We start from the raw sequence: 17,810 nt of genomic DNA on the forward strand, positions 1-17,810 counted from the left end.
TATTTTATATACCATGAGAACAACCACATAAAGTTTTTTTTTTCCCTTATCTTCATAGTAATGTTTTGCTTTGGATTCAATAAAAATATATTCAATTAAGGGAACGTTTCTGCTTAGCGAATTCTAATGCAGTTATCCATATTCATGGACCATATACAAACCTGTAATTGCTTTTCCAGCCCAGTAAGCTCTTGATTGTTGCAAATATTTATCTTCTGTCTGCCTCCACAGCTGGGCGACACTGGTCGGTACACCTGCACTGCATCGACCCCCAGTGGTGAGGCCACATGGAGTGCTTACATTGAAGTCCAAGGTAAATGATTATTTTTGCCTTATAAAGAAGCTGAAAATGAAGTTAGCTGTTTACTTTATGGTAAACTGGTGAGGTAAACGTCCTGCCCCTGAGTAGGTGAGTGGATAAGTCATCTACATGTATATATACTCATCTGTATATCTATAACCATCTTCCTTTTATCTCTTTCCCACTTGTTAGAATTTGGAGTTCCAGTTCAACCTCCAAGACCCACTGACCCAAATTTAATCCCCAGTGCCCCTTCAAAACCTGAAGTCACAGATGTCAGCAAAAATACAGTAACTTTATCATGGCAACCAAATTTGAATTCAGGAGCAACTCCAACATCTTATATCATAGAAGCCTTCAGGTAGAGTGAAGAGGATGTTTCCTGGTTGTTCTTTTTTTTTTAAAAAAAAATTTACCCATTTAATATGCATGTTCTAACTTGTATATCTGTCCTTAGCCATGCATCTGGAAGCAGCTGGCAGACCGTAGCAGAGAATGTGAAAACAGAAACATTTGCCATTAAGGGACTCAAACCTAATGCAATTTACCTTTTCCTTGTGAGGGCAGCTAACGCATATGGAATTAGTGATCCAAGCCAAATATCAGATCCAGTGAAAACACAAGGTAAATATTGATTTACTTAACCTGTTGACATCTACTTACCCTTAGAGTTATAATTGTACAGGCGCATCATTTATACTAAATGCTAGGATTGTACATTTACAGTCTGTTCAAATTGCTTAACTAATTTTTTAAATACACAGACACAGTGTCCACAAACTTTATTATTTTCTGGTTTGGGAATATGAAGATAAGGTTGATAACACACAGAGAACTATTTCTCATAAAAGCACAAATCTTTAGGGGAAAAATATTACATGAATGTTTGTGTATTGTATTCATTTTTTAATTTTAAAATATAGATATATATGGACATAATATCTTAATTACAAGGTAATTGTATTTAACATTGAATAGACTATGTTTAAATTCAGTACTTGGTACCTTCTGGGTGAATTTTCAGGATTTCCACCTTAATCAAGTCGTAGTTTTTCAAAATCACACAAATGTAAGAGATATTTGGAAACTTGTTCCTAATCCCTCTGTGCAGTCACCCTCCTACAGAGCATGGGAAAATTTTAGGTTATTATGCTGTTTGACTAGTCTTTCATTGTCGATTATGTCAGCCAGGATATATGAGACTCTTAATAGAAAACACTTATATTTTGGTCAAAGCTAGGTTGAAGAAATAGATCAAAGAAAAAATGGACATGTTTAAAGTTGTTTCAAAGACATTTAAAACTCAAAATTTTGTTCACTTGGACTAAGTTTTGGATACAGCTTTTTATCTTTTGTGAATAGAAATTATTTTTATCTTTCAATGGACAAATTATTATTACCTTTTACTCTCTTGCTTATTTTATAATTTTAGTGTTCTGATAGAGAATCTCATATTCTATTGAAACAAATAACTTGAATCAACCTTTACCTTATAACCTAATGTCATTGCAGTTAAAATATGCTTGTTCTTTTATTAGCATGGAAAAGTAATTCGTAGAGGGTGGTGATTAGAAATACAAAATTATTTTCCCAACATACAGGGGAATCACATCTCTCTCATAAGTTAACATTTCCAAAGGAAAAATTGCCAATTAGTTATGATGAAAGAAACAGGTTATGGGCAAGGTGACTGAAAGACCAGAACAACTCTTCTGGTTCAGAAGGGGTCTGCACATTTTGTCTTTTCTGGTGTGTGTATTAACAGTCTTTTTGGAAGGACTCTGCCTCAGAATTCAAGAGAAAGCAAGCTGAGCTGAAGAACATGCCCACGTCTGTCTCTGGCTGTGTGAATTCAACACACCCAGATGCCTATATTTGCTATTATGAGTCACCTCATCAGGAGCTTTAATATACTTGGAGCCCGCCCTGAGGCAGTTTGAGGTTTTCAATATTGGATACGCATTTGTAAAGAATGCAGAAACTATGACAGCTGTGAAATAAATTTAAACTTTTGTCCCCAGTACAGGGGTCTCTATCCAGTGGACTCTACCTGAAGGTCATTGACTTACTACTACTTCATCTGATTCTATCTTGCATTCATGTGAATGGTTTTGTAATATATATCCTAATTTGTAAATGGGGAGGTAGTTAATGTTTTATCTGAATGTTAATTTTTTTAAAAAGAAAAATTTTAATCAACTTCCCTTTGTGTATGCATAGCTAGGGGAACAACTTAAGGGAAATGAATCTATGTCAAATGGAAACTGATATATAGGGAAACAGGAACAACTTTTCAAAATCAAAGAAATTGTCCTCACAGCTCTTCAGTCTTGTAGCTACGTGACATTGAGGAAGTCAGTCAGTCTTTCTGAGTTTCAGTCTCTTTACCTATAGAATGGAACTATAAGCCCACTCTTCCGGATTGGACACAGATTGAATTGAATTAATCTCTATCAGAACAAATTAATCAACAAATCAACATACAGAATAAATAAATCAATATACGAGCAGAGAAGATTCAATTTTTAAAACGTTTATGCCATAGTTACGTATTCCTTTCAGTGTCCAGAGTAAAAATAAAGTTCATAAAATTTGCAGCTATCATAAAACCAAGAAAGATAACTAGTCAGCCAAGCGACAAAATCAGAATTAAATATCTCTTGACAGATTGGAATGAAGAGACAGCACTAACACGATTTAAATTAATAGAGCAAACTAAAGAGTCTGGTGCTAAACTGAGGAGTGAAAAATTAGCTATAAAAGGGTAGACTGAAAACTCCAGGATTAAAGGAGTAGATGTTTGTGCATGTTGGTACTCTGGGAGGTGATCAGATTTAGCGTTTGGAGTCCACTCAAACACCTATCTGCAACCACTGAGTGACGTAGCTGCCAAAAGAGCCAATGTTGTCTTCGCTGGGATGAGCAGAGTTGTTTCTAGATCAAGGAATCATCTCTCTTTCACTCAGAACTGGTCAGATCATGAAGGGAGTGATATGTTTGCTGTGAGCACTGCATTTTCAGATGGACTTTTAAGAGGAGAATATTGTAAGAGAGGCTGCATGAAAAGCCGAAGATCACATCACAGAAGAAGAAATGCAATGCTTTTGGCATGGTTAGCCCCAAATGAAAGAAGTTAGGGGAAGCATGACATACTTTCCTAATATTTTAGGAGACTACCATGTGGAAAGACATGATTCCTCTAACTCCAGGCCACAGAAAAGGACCAAAAAGTGAAAGTAATGGAAGCATACTTCATTATTCAGTTCTTAGACTGCTTTTGAGACACTGTACAACCCAACTGAGGATCATGGTCATTGTAGAAATCTTGGAAAGAACCTGAAAAAAAAATTCTGTTGGAGGTTACAGAATGTGTAAGCCGTAAGGGGAAGGAAATCATGCAGAGAGTTCAGGGAAGATTGGTTGGAAATTGATTTCCAAGGGAGCAGTAGTTTCTGTAACCATTTGGGAAATATGGTTGCCAAAGAGTCTTCCCCAACTGGAGGCACCAATGAATGAGCTGGAACCAAAAGTTAAAGGTGCACAGAAACAGGGCACAGGTTTGCAGTTCAGGAGTCAGGTAGACAGACCTGTGTCACATTGGAGTTAATATCTTGTCACCAGGGGCAAGACTGGACGCTGCAAGGAAGAGGACCTGAGAAGCTGGCAGCTGGGAGGGGGTGGTGGTGGTAATGGTGGTTACTGTTGGGATGGGGTGGTGGTCACCACTGTTGCTACTATTCTATATCCACATGTCATGTCCTGGAAACATTCTCGAACCCTATTATTTAAAGGAAACATACACATACACAGAATGAAAGAGTATCCAAAAGAAAATGCCAGTTATTATAAAGAGTGAGTGAGTTCTGTACAATGCATAGAGGGAATTTCAATATCCTCTGTAGCTGTTGGATAGAGCAGTATCAAGGTTTCCTGCCAGTCCAGTTTTCATGTTGGGAAAAGCCTTTCTGAATTAAGAAAACATTTCTTTCAGGAGAAAACTAGAAAAATTTAAAAAGGATCAATTCATAAGCATCTCAAAATTACATCTGTAGACATCACTTTCAATTTTTCTAATATGAAATTTTCTAAAATGACATCACAGTGTGCTATTGCAAAATGGCTAAACTTCTGGAGTTCCTGAGATCCAGAACTCTTTATGAAGCATTCTTTACTGTGATTCAATGACTAACCTACCCCATCACCAGTTAAGGTGATCTTAATAAGTGCTCTTTGCTCACGGATCTCATCAGATTTACTTCATCAACCTCAATGGTGGCTTCTCTGTCCCATATCGTCGCCACCTCACCGTCACCCACCCTGCCTGGGAAGAGACCAGGTCCATCACATAAAACGTAGCTGCTGGACTTCTTTCTGGGCTTGCTTCTGCTGCCCATGTTTCTCTGCTTTTCCTTACCCACCGCTCTGCTTTGTGGTCTGGTTCTTCTCCTCCTGACCTAGTTAGGATCCTCCTGGAAGGTCCTAACAGACCCGGAGAGGACCGAGTTGCCTCACTCTCAGCAAGAACATGATCACATGGTGGGAGCAGCCCTCACACTTCACTTTTTGCCATTTTCCTTTTTACCTCCTGCCCTTGGGCTCTCTGCAGCCCTGTGCTTCTTCTCTTCCCCTCCTTTCTCCTTCTCTGTATGTCCCTAGTCTTCTGATCCTGATGAAAAGGTTAAGATGTTCTTATTTTATCTGTAGCACAGGTTGGCCTCCTAGGCCCAATGATTCTTCTTTTCTGAGTTGCTGTGAATGAAAAGACTGTTCCACGCGACTTTGCTTCAGTTCAGTAGCATGGTGCGGGGCCTGACGGGGTCTTCTTGTATCCTTGCAGATGTTCCACCAACAAGTCAGGGCGTGGACCACAAGCAGGTCCAGAGAGAACTGGGAAATGTCGTCCTGCACCTCCACAACCCCACCATCCTTTCTTCTTCGTCAATTGAAGTGCACTGGACAGTGAGTGGTTCTTGTAATATTTGATCTCAGTTTTGATGAGTGGGTGACTTCTCTGAGATCATAATACATATACTATTTAACTGCTTGTTGCTCACTGCTATACCAATGATAACTTTCTCATGTAATCTGTAACTGTTACTTGTTATGGTAGCTGTGGATTGACTTTAATCAATAGAAGCTCCTTATTTATATATATGTCTTTTTCCTGGTATAATGAAATAATGAACACTACCAGTCTCAGGTGAAGAAAACCCACAAAATATTAACTATGAATTTGCAACTTGTGATAGGCCCATTATCACATGATTTTTTTTAAGAAATAGTTCCAAGTAGTATTAAGTAGGCTTTTAAAATCAGGAAGTAGTAAAACACATGCCCTTGACCTTCATGTCTCCAGATGATATATCTCAGAACTGCCATGATGCTTCATATTTATTCATAAGGCACAGAAATTAATAGCACCATACAAAAGATAAAGGATTTTTTAAGCATTAACTTAGGTGAACTAGAAATACAAAGGGTGAAACCTGATAGAAAAAAAACGTGTTTCATTGCACTTAAATTTTTGTTTTGCAACAAAGCAGTTAAAAGCTATGAATGATTGCATTTTTATTTTTGTCATTTTAATAGGTGGACCAACAGTCTCAGTATATTCAAGGATATAAAATTCTCTATCGGCCATCTGGATCTAACCATGGTGAATCAGAGTGGTTAGTTTTTGAAGTGAGAACTCCAACCAAAAATAGTGTGGTTATCCCTGATCTCAGAAAAGGAGTCAACTATGAAATTAAGGCTCGCCCTTTTTTTAATGAATTTCAAGGAGCAGATAGTGAAATCAAGTTTGCCAAAACCTTAGAAGAAGGCAAGTATATGGAGTGTGTGTTATCTGTGCACAGCAGTAAATTTGTTGGCCTTTTATTAAGTTAGAGTTGTTAAAATGTTAAGAGTGTCTTGAATGTTTAACTGTTTTTTTAATTTTATGGGTTATTTTTAGTTATACTTGACAGTAGAATCTACTGTTTAACTACCTTGATATTATTAAACATACTTTGTTAAGAAGCGTTTAAATAGAACAGCTACAAAAACCAAAGTGTTGACTTGGCATTAGCAACCTACACAGCATAAAGGTGCAAACCTGAACCTTGTGTTACTTAATGACATAGATAGGGTATGTTTACCCAGAACTAAAATTCACATTAAAAGATGGAGTCATTCTCAATTTGCCTGCCTTTCCACCCATTTATTGAATGTTACTTTGATTAATGATTTATAAAGAAGGTGGGTAACACCTTGGTTTTCCAGGACTTTCCAGAGTGATCATTTGGTCCTTTTGCCTCATATCTCTAAGAAATCCTTCAGTAAAACCCAGTAAAACTAGAAATTAAAAAGTATTATATATGTAAAGGTAAATAGTTTTGTGTCACAACTATTCTCTATAAACACATTAGCAATTTCTCCTAATATGTTCTTGCTACTCACTCGATTAATGGTAGGATATGGCTAATATTGGGTTATTAGCATTCATCTTTCACACTTTTCATGTTGGGGGGGATATGAGATAAGGGTTACAAAGTAGTACAAATAGAGGTCCTGGCACGTTTCATGGAGATAATCTATATAACTTTGGTTACGGAAATTCGCAATAACAATGCAAATAACAATGGCAAGGTCGAAGGAAAAGAAGTAGTTTTGGACTATTAAGACTTAAATAGCTTAAGTAGTAGTAGTATCTTTGAATCATGCAGATATTGAATCTACAATCCATATCCTCTTTTATTTTAAATATTAATTTTAATTAATTCACTCAGTATTTACTGATATTAATTAATAATTAGCATTTTATTAATTAATATTATCAATTACCTGCTGTTAATATTCTGTAACACACTTTAATAATCTACTTTCCAAAACAATTTAATAGCACCAAGTGCCCCACCCCAAAGTGTAACTGTATCAAAGAATGATGGAAATGGAACAGCGATTCTGGTCAGTTGGCAGCCACCTCCAGAAGACACTCAAAATGGAATGGTTCAAGAATATAAGGTAATACACACGTGCTAATTTACTGATGGACACCCTCTTCTACTTGCAAGACTAAATAAATTGTTTATAGATATTTGGCGCCATCTTCTGGTCCAACTACCAACACGTACAATTATTTAAAGAATACTTTCGTACTGCTGTATTCTTGTGAAGTAATTTCTTTGCTAGAAGTTATTTGAAAAAAAAAATTGCAAGAGAGAGTCTAAATGGTCACAAAACTTACAAATTCATCCAATTTCACAAAATCAACAAATTTAAATGGCAGTAACTTTTTTCTCTATGAAAAATGGTCAAACATATTTTCCACAATTGGATTGCACTTTGGAATTGACTGTATAGGGAGTCACATTCTACCCCAATTTTTTTTTTTTTTAATTTTTAAAAATGTATTTTATTTTTTTACATCTTTGAAATTTTAGAACCTTTGAACAAAGTTGGAAAAATTATTTTGATGTGTGTGGAAATCCTGTTTTTATTCCAATCTTGTCTTATTTCTGAACAAAATTTTATGTCTCAGGAAATATTCCTTTATCAGTTTCTGTATGTTTGTATAAATTTTTAAAATACATAGTGTATTATCAAGTGATTTAAACCAATAGTTCTGAAATAAGCAGCTCTATTCAATAAATATGGAGAGTCTTAATATGAATTCATTTAAGCAAATACTTTCAAGCATGCTAACATGCATCAAAAACTGAGATATAAACTTGAGATTTACCTAAAAGATTGTGTTTGAACTTACCCTGTTAATGAATCTGTGTCATAGGATGATCTTAATGTGCTGTCAAAATGGATAATTGATAGACCACATCAGGAAAACCTCAATAGAAAATATATGTGTAATTTTTTTATGTGTACTTCTTTTATATGTACGTTTTCAACTTACATAGGCATACTACATGCTGGAGAATTTTATCTATAAAATGTATTTCTGTGCACAGTGATCTGTATTTCTCTGATGTCTGAGTCATTTTTTTAGTTAATTAGTTAAATAGTGATACCGAGTATATTATTTTCTGCATGTAAATATTTCAAACCATTAGTTAGGATGTGAAACTGATTTCATGAAGGTGATATAAAGTTACTGATTCATAACGGAGTTTAGAAGGTAGACACCCCTTGATATATGTCTGTTGACAGGACATGGTACATATCTACCTTCACTAGTATAGGTCAGGGATTTTTAAGTACAGACCAACAGCAGAATCACTGGTAGAATCATTTTCCCAGTACAGGTGCCTTGCTACCACCCTCAGAGATTCTGATTCAGTTGATCTGACAGGTCCCTTGCATGTGTATCTTGGTAAATCCCTCTAGGTAGTTCTGATGTGCATCCTTAGTTAAGGCCCAAATGAAGTACATAAATTCTTGTGAGTAGCAAATTTATTTGTATGATAACTAAAAAATACTAAGCTTGTGCCAGTGGCTTGGGAGACTGAGACAGGAGGATGAGTTCAAAACCAGCCTCATTAATGGTGAGGTGCTAAGCAACTCAATGAGACCCTGTCTCTAAATAAAATACAAACTAGGACTGGGGATGTGGCTCTGTGGTCAACTGTTCCTGAGTTCAATATCTGGTACTCAAAAGGGGGGAAAAAAAGTTAAAAAAAACTAAACTTAATTTTAAGTATAATATTTTATTTTAAAATTATTTTTTAAATCAAATTGAAAAACATGAAATTTATGTACATGAGTAGGGCTACTTTAAAAAAAAAGTATTTAAAATATGACCATCAATGCACTGTGGATGTTTCAAGATATTTTAAATAAGGCTTTTTCTAGTGTAACTGAGTTATTAGAAGGTAAAAAATATCCATACTTTTAAGTGCTTTCTCACAAGTTTCAAGGTTATTTCAATACTGGTGAGTGACAGGATGCTATGTTTCAGTCCGGAAAAATAGACTGTTACAGAAGATTTTTAAGGATTTAAAATGAGGTGATGTCTCAGCTCTCAAGCAAAATTGTATAATGTAGGCATTTTCCCCTAAGAGTCAAAACTCATTTCTTTCCTCAAGAAATGTGAAAGGGTGGATTTCACTTAACTTCATGGTCAATTTAAAATAATAAAATGCCTTTCAGAACCTGATTGACTGGTACAAAATCAGTTTGTGGCTTCAGTTCAGCTGTGTAATGTAATTGGGGGGAGGGGGAATTCACAAAGGAGTCTTTATTTCCAAATGGTCAGATCCCGATATAGTGTCTGACCATTCGGTTGCATTACACATTGAAACTATATTAAAATAATATTAACTTTCAAAGAACAAAATTAAAGGTTATTGACCAAGTGATAGAGGACGCTTGTGTTTTAGATTAATTTAAAATCCCATTTCCTATTCCAGTGTGGACAGAAGTCCACTTGAAGCTAATCCTACATTTTGCTCAAGGATATCATAAAGAATATAGAGTGTTCTTCACTCCTGCATGGATTATTCTCTTATGGAAACCAAATCCAAATATAATTTTCCATCACAAATATCACTATCAAAGTTAATGAAGCATACGATAACTTTCTTATTATAGAATGTGTTTCTTGCACTTCAAATATGTATTGTTATTCTTTATGATCTCATGTATCTTATGAAAGACTAGTTAATACTCTCCTTTAGCTATAATACCAGATTGCTAATTTATCTCATTGATAACAGTTCAACGTACCAAAAGCTGAATAAAAGCCTAGGATGGTGTTTACTCCTGAAGTTCGGTCTTATCTTTAATTACCTTATTTATACAAACTGCTTTGTTTTATGCAAAAGCTCACTGTCCTTTCAAATCAACTGCTTCATGAGTTTGATATGAAATGTGAAGTGACAGTGTCAGGTGATTCTATCCCAGGAAACTGTTGAAGCATCAGACACAGAGCTCCCTCCTTACCTTTGTCTTGTGATGCCTGGTAATCGGGCATCACACCTACAACACAAATGTTGAATAATGTTATGCACATTATTCTTTACCTGTATATGTACAGCTTTCTGCAAGGTTCTTTTTTCCTGGCAAATAATATCATGCTCTTAAAAAATTTTTTTTAAAAAGAGCAAAAACCTAATGACATGGGATATGATGTGCATTAAGAGGAATGATTATCTTCAAGCAAAAGTTTGTAGACTTACCTTAGGCAATCCTTTAAAATAATTGAGAAAGTGTAACTGTTACCAATAGTCCAGTAGTGGAACTATTCCCAATACTGGGCTTGACTGGAAGTCTTCTCAGAGCTTGGTATTGGGAAAAACTGACTTTTGAAACTTTGTGTACTAGCTTCATGATTCATCTAAACTCTGTCAAGTTCTAAAATCTGTCTTCATCCTATGTTGATCTTTGCATTATCTTGGAAATTTTACAAGCTTGATTTTCATTATGTACTTCTTCCAGGTTTGGTGTCTGGGCAATGAAACTCGATACCATATAAACAAGACGGTAGATGGTTCAACCTTTTCTGTGGTTATTCCCTCCCTGGTTCCTGGGATCCGGTACAGTGTGGAAGTGGCCGCTAGCACTGGGGCTGGACCTGGGGTGAAGAGCGAGCCTCAGTTCATCCAGTTAGGTGAGTTCCGGTTCCAGTACGACAGTCTTTCACTGTCCCATGTGTCTGTATCTGAGCCACTGTTGAAAGTTAATAGAATATGGAAGTAAGGCTTACAGCTACAGGGGTGTAGCTTTACTTAAAATACACTCACTCACACCCAGAGTTGTGCATTGGTTACCAAAAAGGACACATTCTAACAAAGGCATTGTTAAGCAATTTTACCCTTGTGTGAACATCATAGAGTGTAGTTATACAAACTAAGATGCACGTGATGTCATTAGGCAATCTCATGCAACAGGCATACAAATGGTTCATCATTGACCCTAATATAGTCACATGAGGTACGACTATAGATATCTTACAACTAAACTAACCTTATCTGAATACACATTTTAGATGATAGTTCAAGCAAAAGTTAGGTTAATATTCAATATCATCATCCTGGGTCCTGTGGAATTTTTTTCTACAATAAATACAACTAATATTTCTATGCTAATTACTTAGAAAGTTAAACACAATTTGTGCTTCACAAATTTTACATGAATTTAAAAAAACAAAACTGACCTAGGTTTCATTATTAGAAATAACTGTAGGCAAAATATTATGAACCTAGTGTATGAATTAGTAAGTAATACCAATAAAGCAATATTGCAACTAAGAAGCCAGGAGAAAAAGGTTAGATTTTAAGAGTTAATATTTAAATTAGGAAAGGCACCAAAAAGTATACAGTCTACTTTGTGTCTATATATTACAAATCAGAGGTTAGGCATCAGTAATATTTTATGACAGATATAAATTATGCAAAAGGATCATTTGTACCAATCTTTATGCTTCACAAATGAGTCCATATGGTTTTGCATATTAATAAGTATGAATGACATCATGGGATTATTTTATAATAAAAGTAAAAGAAACATTTGACTTTGATTAACTGTTGTGATACCTAAAGAACTTCACATTTGTTTTGGAAAATATTGTTAACGTTCCATTGTAAGACAATGCTAGCTGCTGTAACACATACACTTGCAAGTTTATGTGATGTAACACAATAAAGTCTATGCCAATTTCAATTGTCCAGTAGGACTCTGTTCCACCTAGTTGTTGTGGGTTGGTTGTAAGCTGAAGAGCCCTAGTTTCTTAGCATGGACTTCCCACATTGTCCCTGCACCAGCAAAAAAGAGGAAAGGAAATACATATTCTATGGGAGAGCTGACACTGCAGGCTGGAAAGGTGCACATTACTCTTGCCTGATGTGATTGCAAGAAGATAAACAAGGCCAGCACAAAATGAAGGCATGGTCAGGAGCTGCTTCCCAATAGTCAGTTATGAGAGGACCATTCAAGCCTCCTGCGAGGCTTACTGACCCCGTCACAATTTGGGCCTCAATTTTATTTTATTTTTTGGACTTGTGTTTTCCATTTGACACATTTTAAAATGATTATACAAAAACTTCTAAACAAAAATAGCTTCCTGGTTTATTTCAAGCAATACAGGAAACTAGGAAAAATTGTTTAGTGCATCTGTTGCAATGTTATATAAGATATGGGGAAAAGAGTGTATATTGAAAAACATAGTTGATATTCAAATATTTGTCCACTCTTTTGAAATGTCAGCATTAGTTTTTTGAAATTGAAATTAAAAGGTATGTCTTGATGACCTGAGCCACTATGGATACTGGTTACCTATTTTTATAACATATGATGTTTAGTCCTAGTTTTTGGAAGATGAATTGGAAAAAAGGACCATGTGTAATTTTATTTATTTAAGATTTAAATCATGGGATTTAAAGGTCAAATTGGTTTCCTTGAAATTTTAAGTGTGTTCCAGTTTTCCAGATCTTTATATAGCCCCAGCTGCAGTGAGACAAAGCCTGAGGTAGAGAGGGGTTGCTTTAATTCATTAGTCACACTGCACTTTATTCTGTTAAGCCCATCTGGTTGCTTACATGGAACCTCTCTGGGCTGTTTCCATAAAATCTGAAGCTACCCAACATAACCCTGCACAAATAGTCATGAAGTCTATAAACCTAGCAGATACAAAGGACATATTAGGAATAAAAAGAATAGGTCTGGTTGGTGAACTTTTAGAGGATGAAGTGCTTTTAGGATAACCAGAGATAAAAGGGTCTGGAACATGAAATAAAACTTTAAGTCAACAAACAGTTGAAGGCAAGAGACTGCTTGTGAAAATAGGGTTTTCAGCCTTGATCCTTCATAGAATGAAATCTAGAATTCTGTTCAAGAAAAAAAAAAAAAATAAACTGCCCTCCCTCACAACATATACACACACAACAAAGAAAGGCTGTTTCCGTAGCCATTGAAAGCTGCTGATTTTTTCCTGCCAACTATCTTATCAAGATGCAATATAATTTAATAAGAAAACATAACCTGTAGGAGTTTTTTCTTTTCAAGAAATGTTATTCATATAGAATAAGTTATACCAATTATTTTTATGGAAAAATATAGTTTTAGACTGGAAAGATTTCTATTTTAAAGCAGACTGTGTTAGCAGAATTGTATTTCTCTTGAATTTTATCTCAAGATCTCTCTGTGAAGTAGCTATAAACTCTAACCCTACCTGACAGGGCTCTAGAGGATTTGGTTGTGGATGTTTATATTGTACCTTTCACAGGGTACTTTTTTTGTCCTGACAGAGAACATAATGCCTAAGTATCCAACTCCGTGACTGGATGTCCTTATAATAGCAAACTGTTAGACCAGCAGATGCCCTTGTGTTTTGATCTGCCAAGATGGCTCTTCTCTGGGAGAGCCTTGGCTGAGAGGAGAGCTCCGACCAGGTGTGTTAATCAGATGAAACTCAGAGAGGCAAAGCCACAGAACACATGAAATAGCAGGAGTGTATTACTCACAGATCCACAAGAGCAGAGATGCTGACAAGGGCCAGTGAGAAGACCTAGAGGCCAGTGAGCTAGGCCTGCAGGTGGGGAGCCAGAGAGAGAGAGGACTTGTGGGCTGAGGGCTTTATTGGTGTGCAGGGTGTTATCTAAGGAGGTTTCCTGCCCAGAGTTCTAATTGTTCATAGAGAAAACAGAAAGGAGTTCTGTGGGGTCATGCTGTGACTAAAAGGTTGTCACTACTGCATTTCTCTGTGCAGTCCTTGTGGGTAGGAGGGTGAGTCAAGGAGGTGGTATCTCCTGGAGGGGTGGTCACCAGGAGCGGGTTATATAATGGGGAATTCTGCATTGACCATACCGAGGAATAGGAAGGAAGCAGAGAGCTGGAGACTCTGTTGAGAGTGACTAAACCCTTCTTCTGGTATGAGAAAGGTAATCTTAGATTCAAAACAGATACAGAGGCAACATAAACTTTTAAGAGTGTGATACATGAATATTTTCCAACTCAAATGATTTAATAATTGTGAGAAAGCACAATCTTAATGAAGCAGGCAAGCCCCTTCTTGGGTCATCAGATGTTGTGGGGGAAGAATATTAAGACTGCAGACACCATTGGGAATTCTCCCCACTGGGTAGCCTTGGGGCTAGCATCACATGGTGTCTACAAAGCAGCTTTGACGGAAGAGTGACAATCTTGAGTTTTCTACAAAGGCTTTGCAGACTGCTCTGTGTGACCTGAAGTAATGGCAGGCTTGAAAAATATCTTTGTAGGTTTAAGACATAAATGTAAAATAAGCACATTTTATTAGCCACATATTCCATCAATTTTTAATTCTTGAATCAAAATACCCAACTGAGAATGTCTTTTTGACTATTCATAACACTTGAAGATTCTTTTACATATTTAATGTTCTTTTCTTATATCTATTGCTGGCAGTGGTTATTATTTTAAAAGAAAGATTATTCACAGTTCTTAAAATGGTAACATTATCTTAATCTGTCATTGTATTTTAACGATCCTTAATTTTACAGGACACTCTGAATGTAGGTGAAATAATGTGTTTCTAAGACAGTTAAGGATGTTGCAATATAATATTGGAAAGGGGATATGCAAACACACACACACACACACACACACACACACACCACACCACACCCCATTTTTCAAATTTCTACCTATGGAAAAAGTAAAATTTTATTTTAACCCCTTTTATGGCATGTATTTAAGGATCCTACAGAATTTTGAGAAATTTTCTACCTTTTCTAAACGTACACTATTCAGTACCTGTTATGTATTTGTATAATTACATTAAAGTATTGTGGGGTGTTTTTTTTTTTTTTTTTTCATTTTATGGTGCTACATGTTTATATTTAATTCAGTTAGTGAGCATCGTCCCCTGAAACTTAATCTAAACAGGATCCTGCAGACTTGTGAAGTAAAAAGAGAAACAGCATGCCACTGTCCTTATTTCAGCTATGATCACACAAAATTACATCCATACTTATTTTGAATTAAAATGAATGAATTGTACTGGTGATCTCATGAACTGTTTCACTCCACTGTGGTGATGCAGAATGAAAAAGAGAAATCATGGTCCGAAATTGGCAAAATAAAATGACAAGTGTTTTGTGTCCTATACGTATTCTTACATCATCACACTGAGGCTTACACCCCAACTCATCAGAAGATGGCCTTTCAGATTCTCATGGGAACCCCGTGTCATCTGAGGACCAGGTCAGCCTTGCTCAGCAGATTTCAGACGTGGTGAAACAGCCAGCGTTCATCGCAGGAATCGGGGCAGCCTGCTGGATCATCCTCATGGTTTTCAGCATCTGGCTCTACCGACACCGCAAGAAGAGGAACGGACTCACTAGTACTTATGCCGGTATCAGGAAAGGTATTAGCTTTCTCAGGTTATTCACATTTTAATATGTTTATGAAACTCTCAGTTTTAAACTTGGACTCCACACGATTCATGGTGACACATATCCCACCTGTTAAATTATTTCAATATATAGCGATTCTCTAAAGTGCTTTTATCATGATATCTGCATATGAACCTCTCTCATGTGATTGTACAACAGAGTTTATCAGTTTCTTAGGACCCAGATCCGTTAAAATACGTTTCACCAACACACATCTGGATTTGGTTGTGACTCTGTGGCCTTCTTCTCTTAGGCAATTATTTTATTACTTTAATTCTTGGGGGAAATTTGTAGTCTCCTATCACAGGAATTATAAATGAGGACTTGAAACTCACATAGTTTTAAAAGGGTTGTTGTTCATTGTGAAGCAAGAAAAAGAGAGAATCCTAACACGTGATTATTTCTAAAAGCAGTCCTTTCTTAATGAATGGGAGCACATTATGAAGATTGGGGAAGGAAGAGCATTAGTACTTTTCCATTCTTAGATTAAAGGTCCTGCAGTCGAATGTCTTGTACACTGTCCATTAATGATGATGATTTTGTTACACATGTCTTTATATTAGAAAAAAAGATTATTTGTCTGCTATTATTTATACCTTTCAGGATGAACTGAATATGCCAGCATATTTCATAAATACCTTTGCTACATATCTTCAAGTCCTGTACATTTTTAATTTTCAGTTTTTATTCTCTGAGGAGAATTTTAATGTTCAGGTAGATAATCCTGCTCTTCCCTCCCACCCCAAATATATCCACCAACTCTAGTCTTTATACCTGGGCTGGAGATAGACTCACCTCCCAATTTTCAGATTGTAGTTCCTGTTTATGTCATTAGTTCAAAAAAAGTATTATAATAATGCATTTTGCTCTCAAAATTGTCAAGGTTTGGATTGCAAATTACATGTTCATCTTAGTTATAGAGCCAACATATAAAAGTTTTGCTTTGCTACAAAGCATATTTAAAGATAATTACCAATAAATTAAGACATCCCTTCCCTGACCCTCACCATCTTTTCTTTTCCTAAATTGTCTACATATTTCATAAGTGAACATTTTCTGTATCTCTTGGACAGAACATTTCTCAAATTATATGGTTTAAGTCGGAATTTTCAAGAGTAGGTAGAACTCGAATGTCCTTACACATTTATAAACATTCTGTGTCAACAGTGTGAAATATTTGTGCTGTTCCTAGAGGTCTTGGGAAAAAAGAGTCAACACAGATTCATCATTAATACTGTAAAATAAATCCATGTGCCTCCTGCCTGCAGCTCAGCAGCAGTCTCTTCATATGCATAGATTTGCCTTAGCATTATCATCCTGAAATATGTTTTTTTCAGATATGTGTCCTACCTAGAGATGAAGCAAAATGTCAGTATCCCTGCCTGTGAAATGGAAAACGAGGGCTTAGAGGTTACTGTGAAGAGAGTGGTGCTCATTATGTATAGAAAGTAGAACAATGTCAGGCACATGTGTTTCCAAATAAAACCTTTGACTGCAAATCCATGCAGAGAAGGGGTTTGTGGATGTCTGTGTTTGGTGGAGTGGGGAAAGGGCAGGATGCTGGGAGGAGACTATGTTTACAAATCTGAATGAGGAAAAGCAACTAACATTTAGTGTGAATTTTCTGTTCATCAGACTTCTGCCATTAACTCCATTTTATCATCAGCCAGTCAGTGAAATCCAGTGTTCCTTATCATGATCAAGTGTCACAGCCGTGTGATTATAACAGTTTAATGCTCTGTATTGTCTTGAAGTCTAAGAATGTGACATGAAACTCTCCTTTCTGAAACGCTCCCTGTTCTTTACTAATGTCCTTTGAGCATGCTGACAAATGCCTATGTGCTCTTTCAGCGGGACCTATAAACTAATATCCTTGTCTTTTCAACTAGCTTCTGTTAAGCAGAAATCATAGAACATAATTACAAATGTAATTTGGTGAACACTGATTCTGCTTTCCTCACTTTATCCCATTGGCACTTTTTCTTAATTCTATTTCTATGCATTTTTTTTTAAAGTGCATTTTGAGATCTTAAATTTTCAATGCCAAACACAATGCCAGTAGTTTCAGGAAAATAGGAAGTAAAATTGTTTAAAAAAAAAATGGGAAAGAACCTTTTGACCTGTAAATTATCAAGCCAGAGTATGGGTACTCATGAGCATTTTTAGCATTTCCCCCTGCATAGAGCTGTACGTGTGACATCTGCTGG

General features: G+C 36.1%; 1 protein-coding gene across 4 annotated transcripts in view; it reads left to right on the forward strand.

Moving 5' to 3' along the window:
* Window positions 1-17,810, forward strand: part of Robo1 (roundabout guidance receptor 1) — a 373,106-nt gene that overhangs the window by 305,652 nt on the left and 49,644 nt on the right. For all 4 annotated transcript variants that reach the window (XM_047564416.1, XM_047564418.1, XM_047564420.1 and 1 more), the window contains exons 11-18: window positions 232-313; window positions 494-662; window positions 759-925; window positions 5,139-5,260; window positions 5,891-6,122; window positions 7,182-7,303; window positions 10,670-10,841; window positions 15,378-15,575. In XM_047564416.1, coding sequence (XP_047420372.1) covers window positions 232-313; window positions 494-662; window positions 759-925; window positions 5,139-5,260; window positions 5,891-6,122; window positions 7,182-7,303; window positions 10,670-10,841; window positions 15,378-15,575 — 1,264 coding nt within the window. The remainder of the gene's footprint in view (window positions 1-231; window positions 314-493; window positions 663-758; window positions 926-5,138; window positions 5,261-5,890; window positions 6,123-7,181; window positions 7,304-10,669; window positions 10,842-15,377; window positions 15,576-17,810) is intronic.

This window comes from Sciurus carolinensis, chromosome 9 (genome assembly GCF_902686445.1).
Source record: "Sciurus carolinensis chromosome 9, mSciCar1.2, whole genome shotgun sequence".
NCBI classification, from domain to species: domain Eukaryota; kingdom Metazoa; phylum Chordata; class Mammalia; order Rodentia; family Sciuridae; genus Sciurus; species Sciurus carolinensis.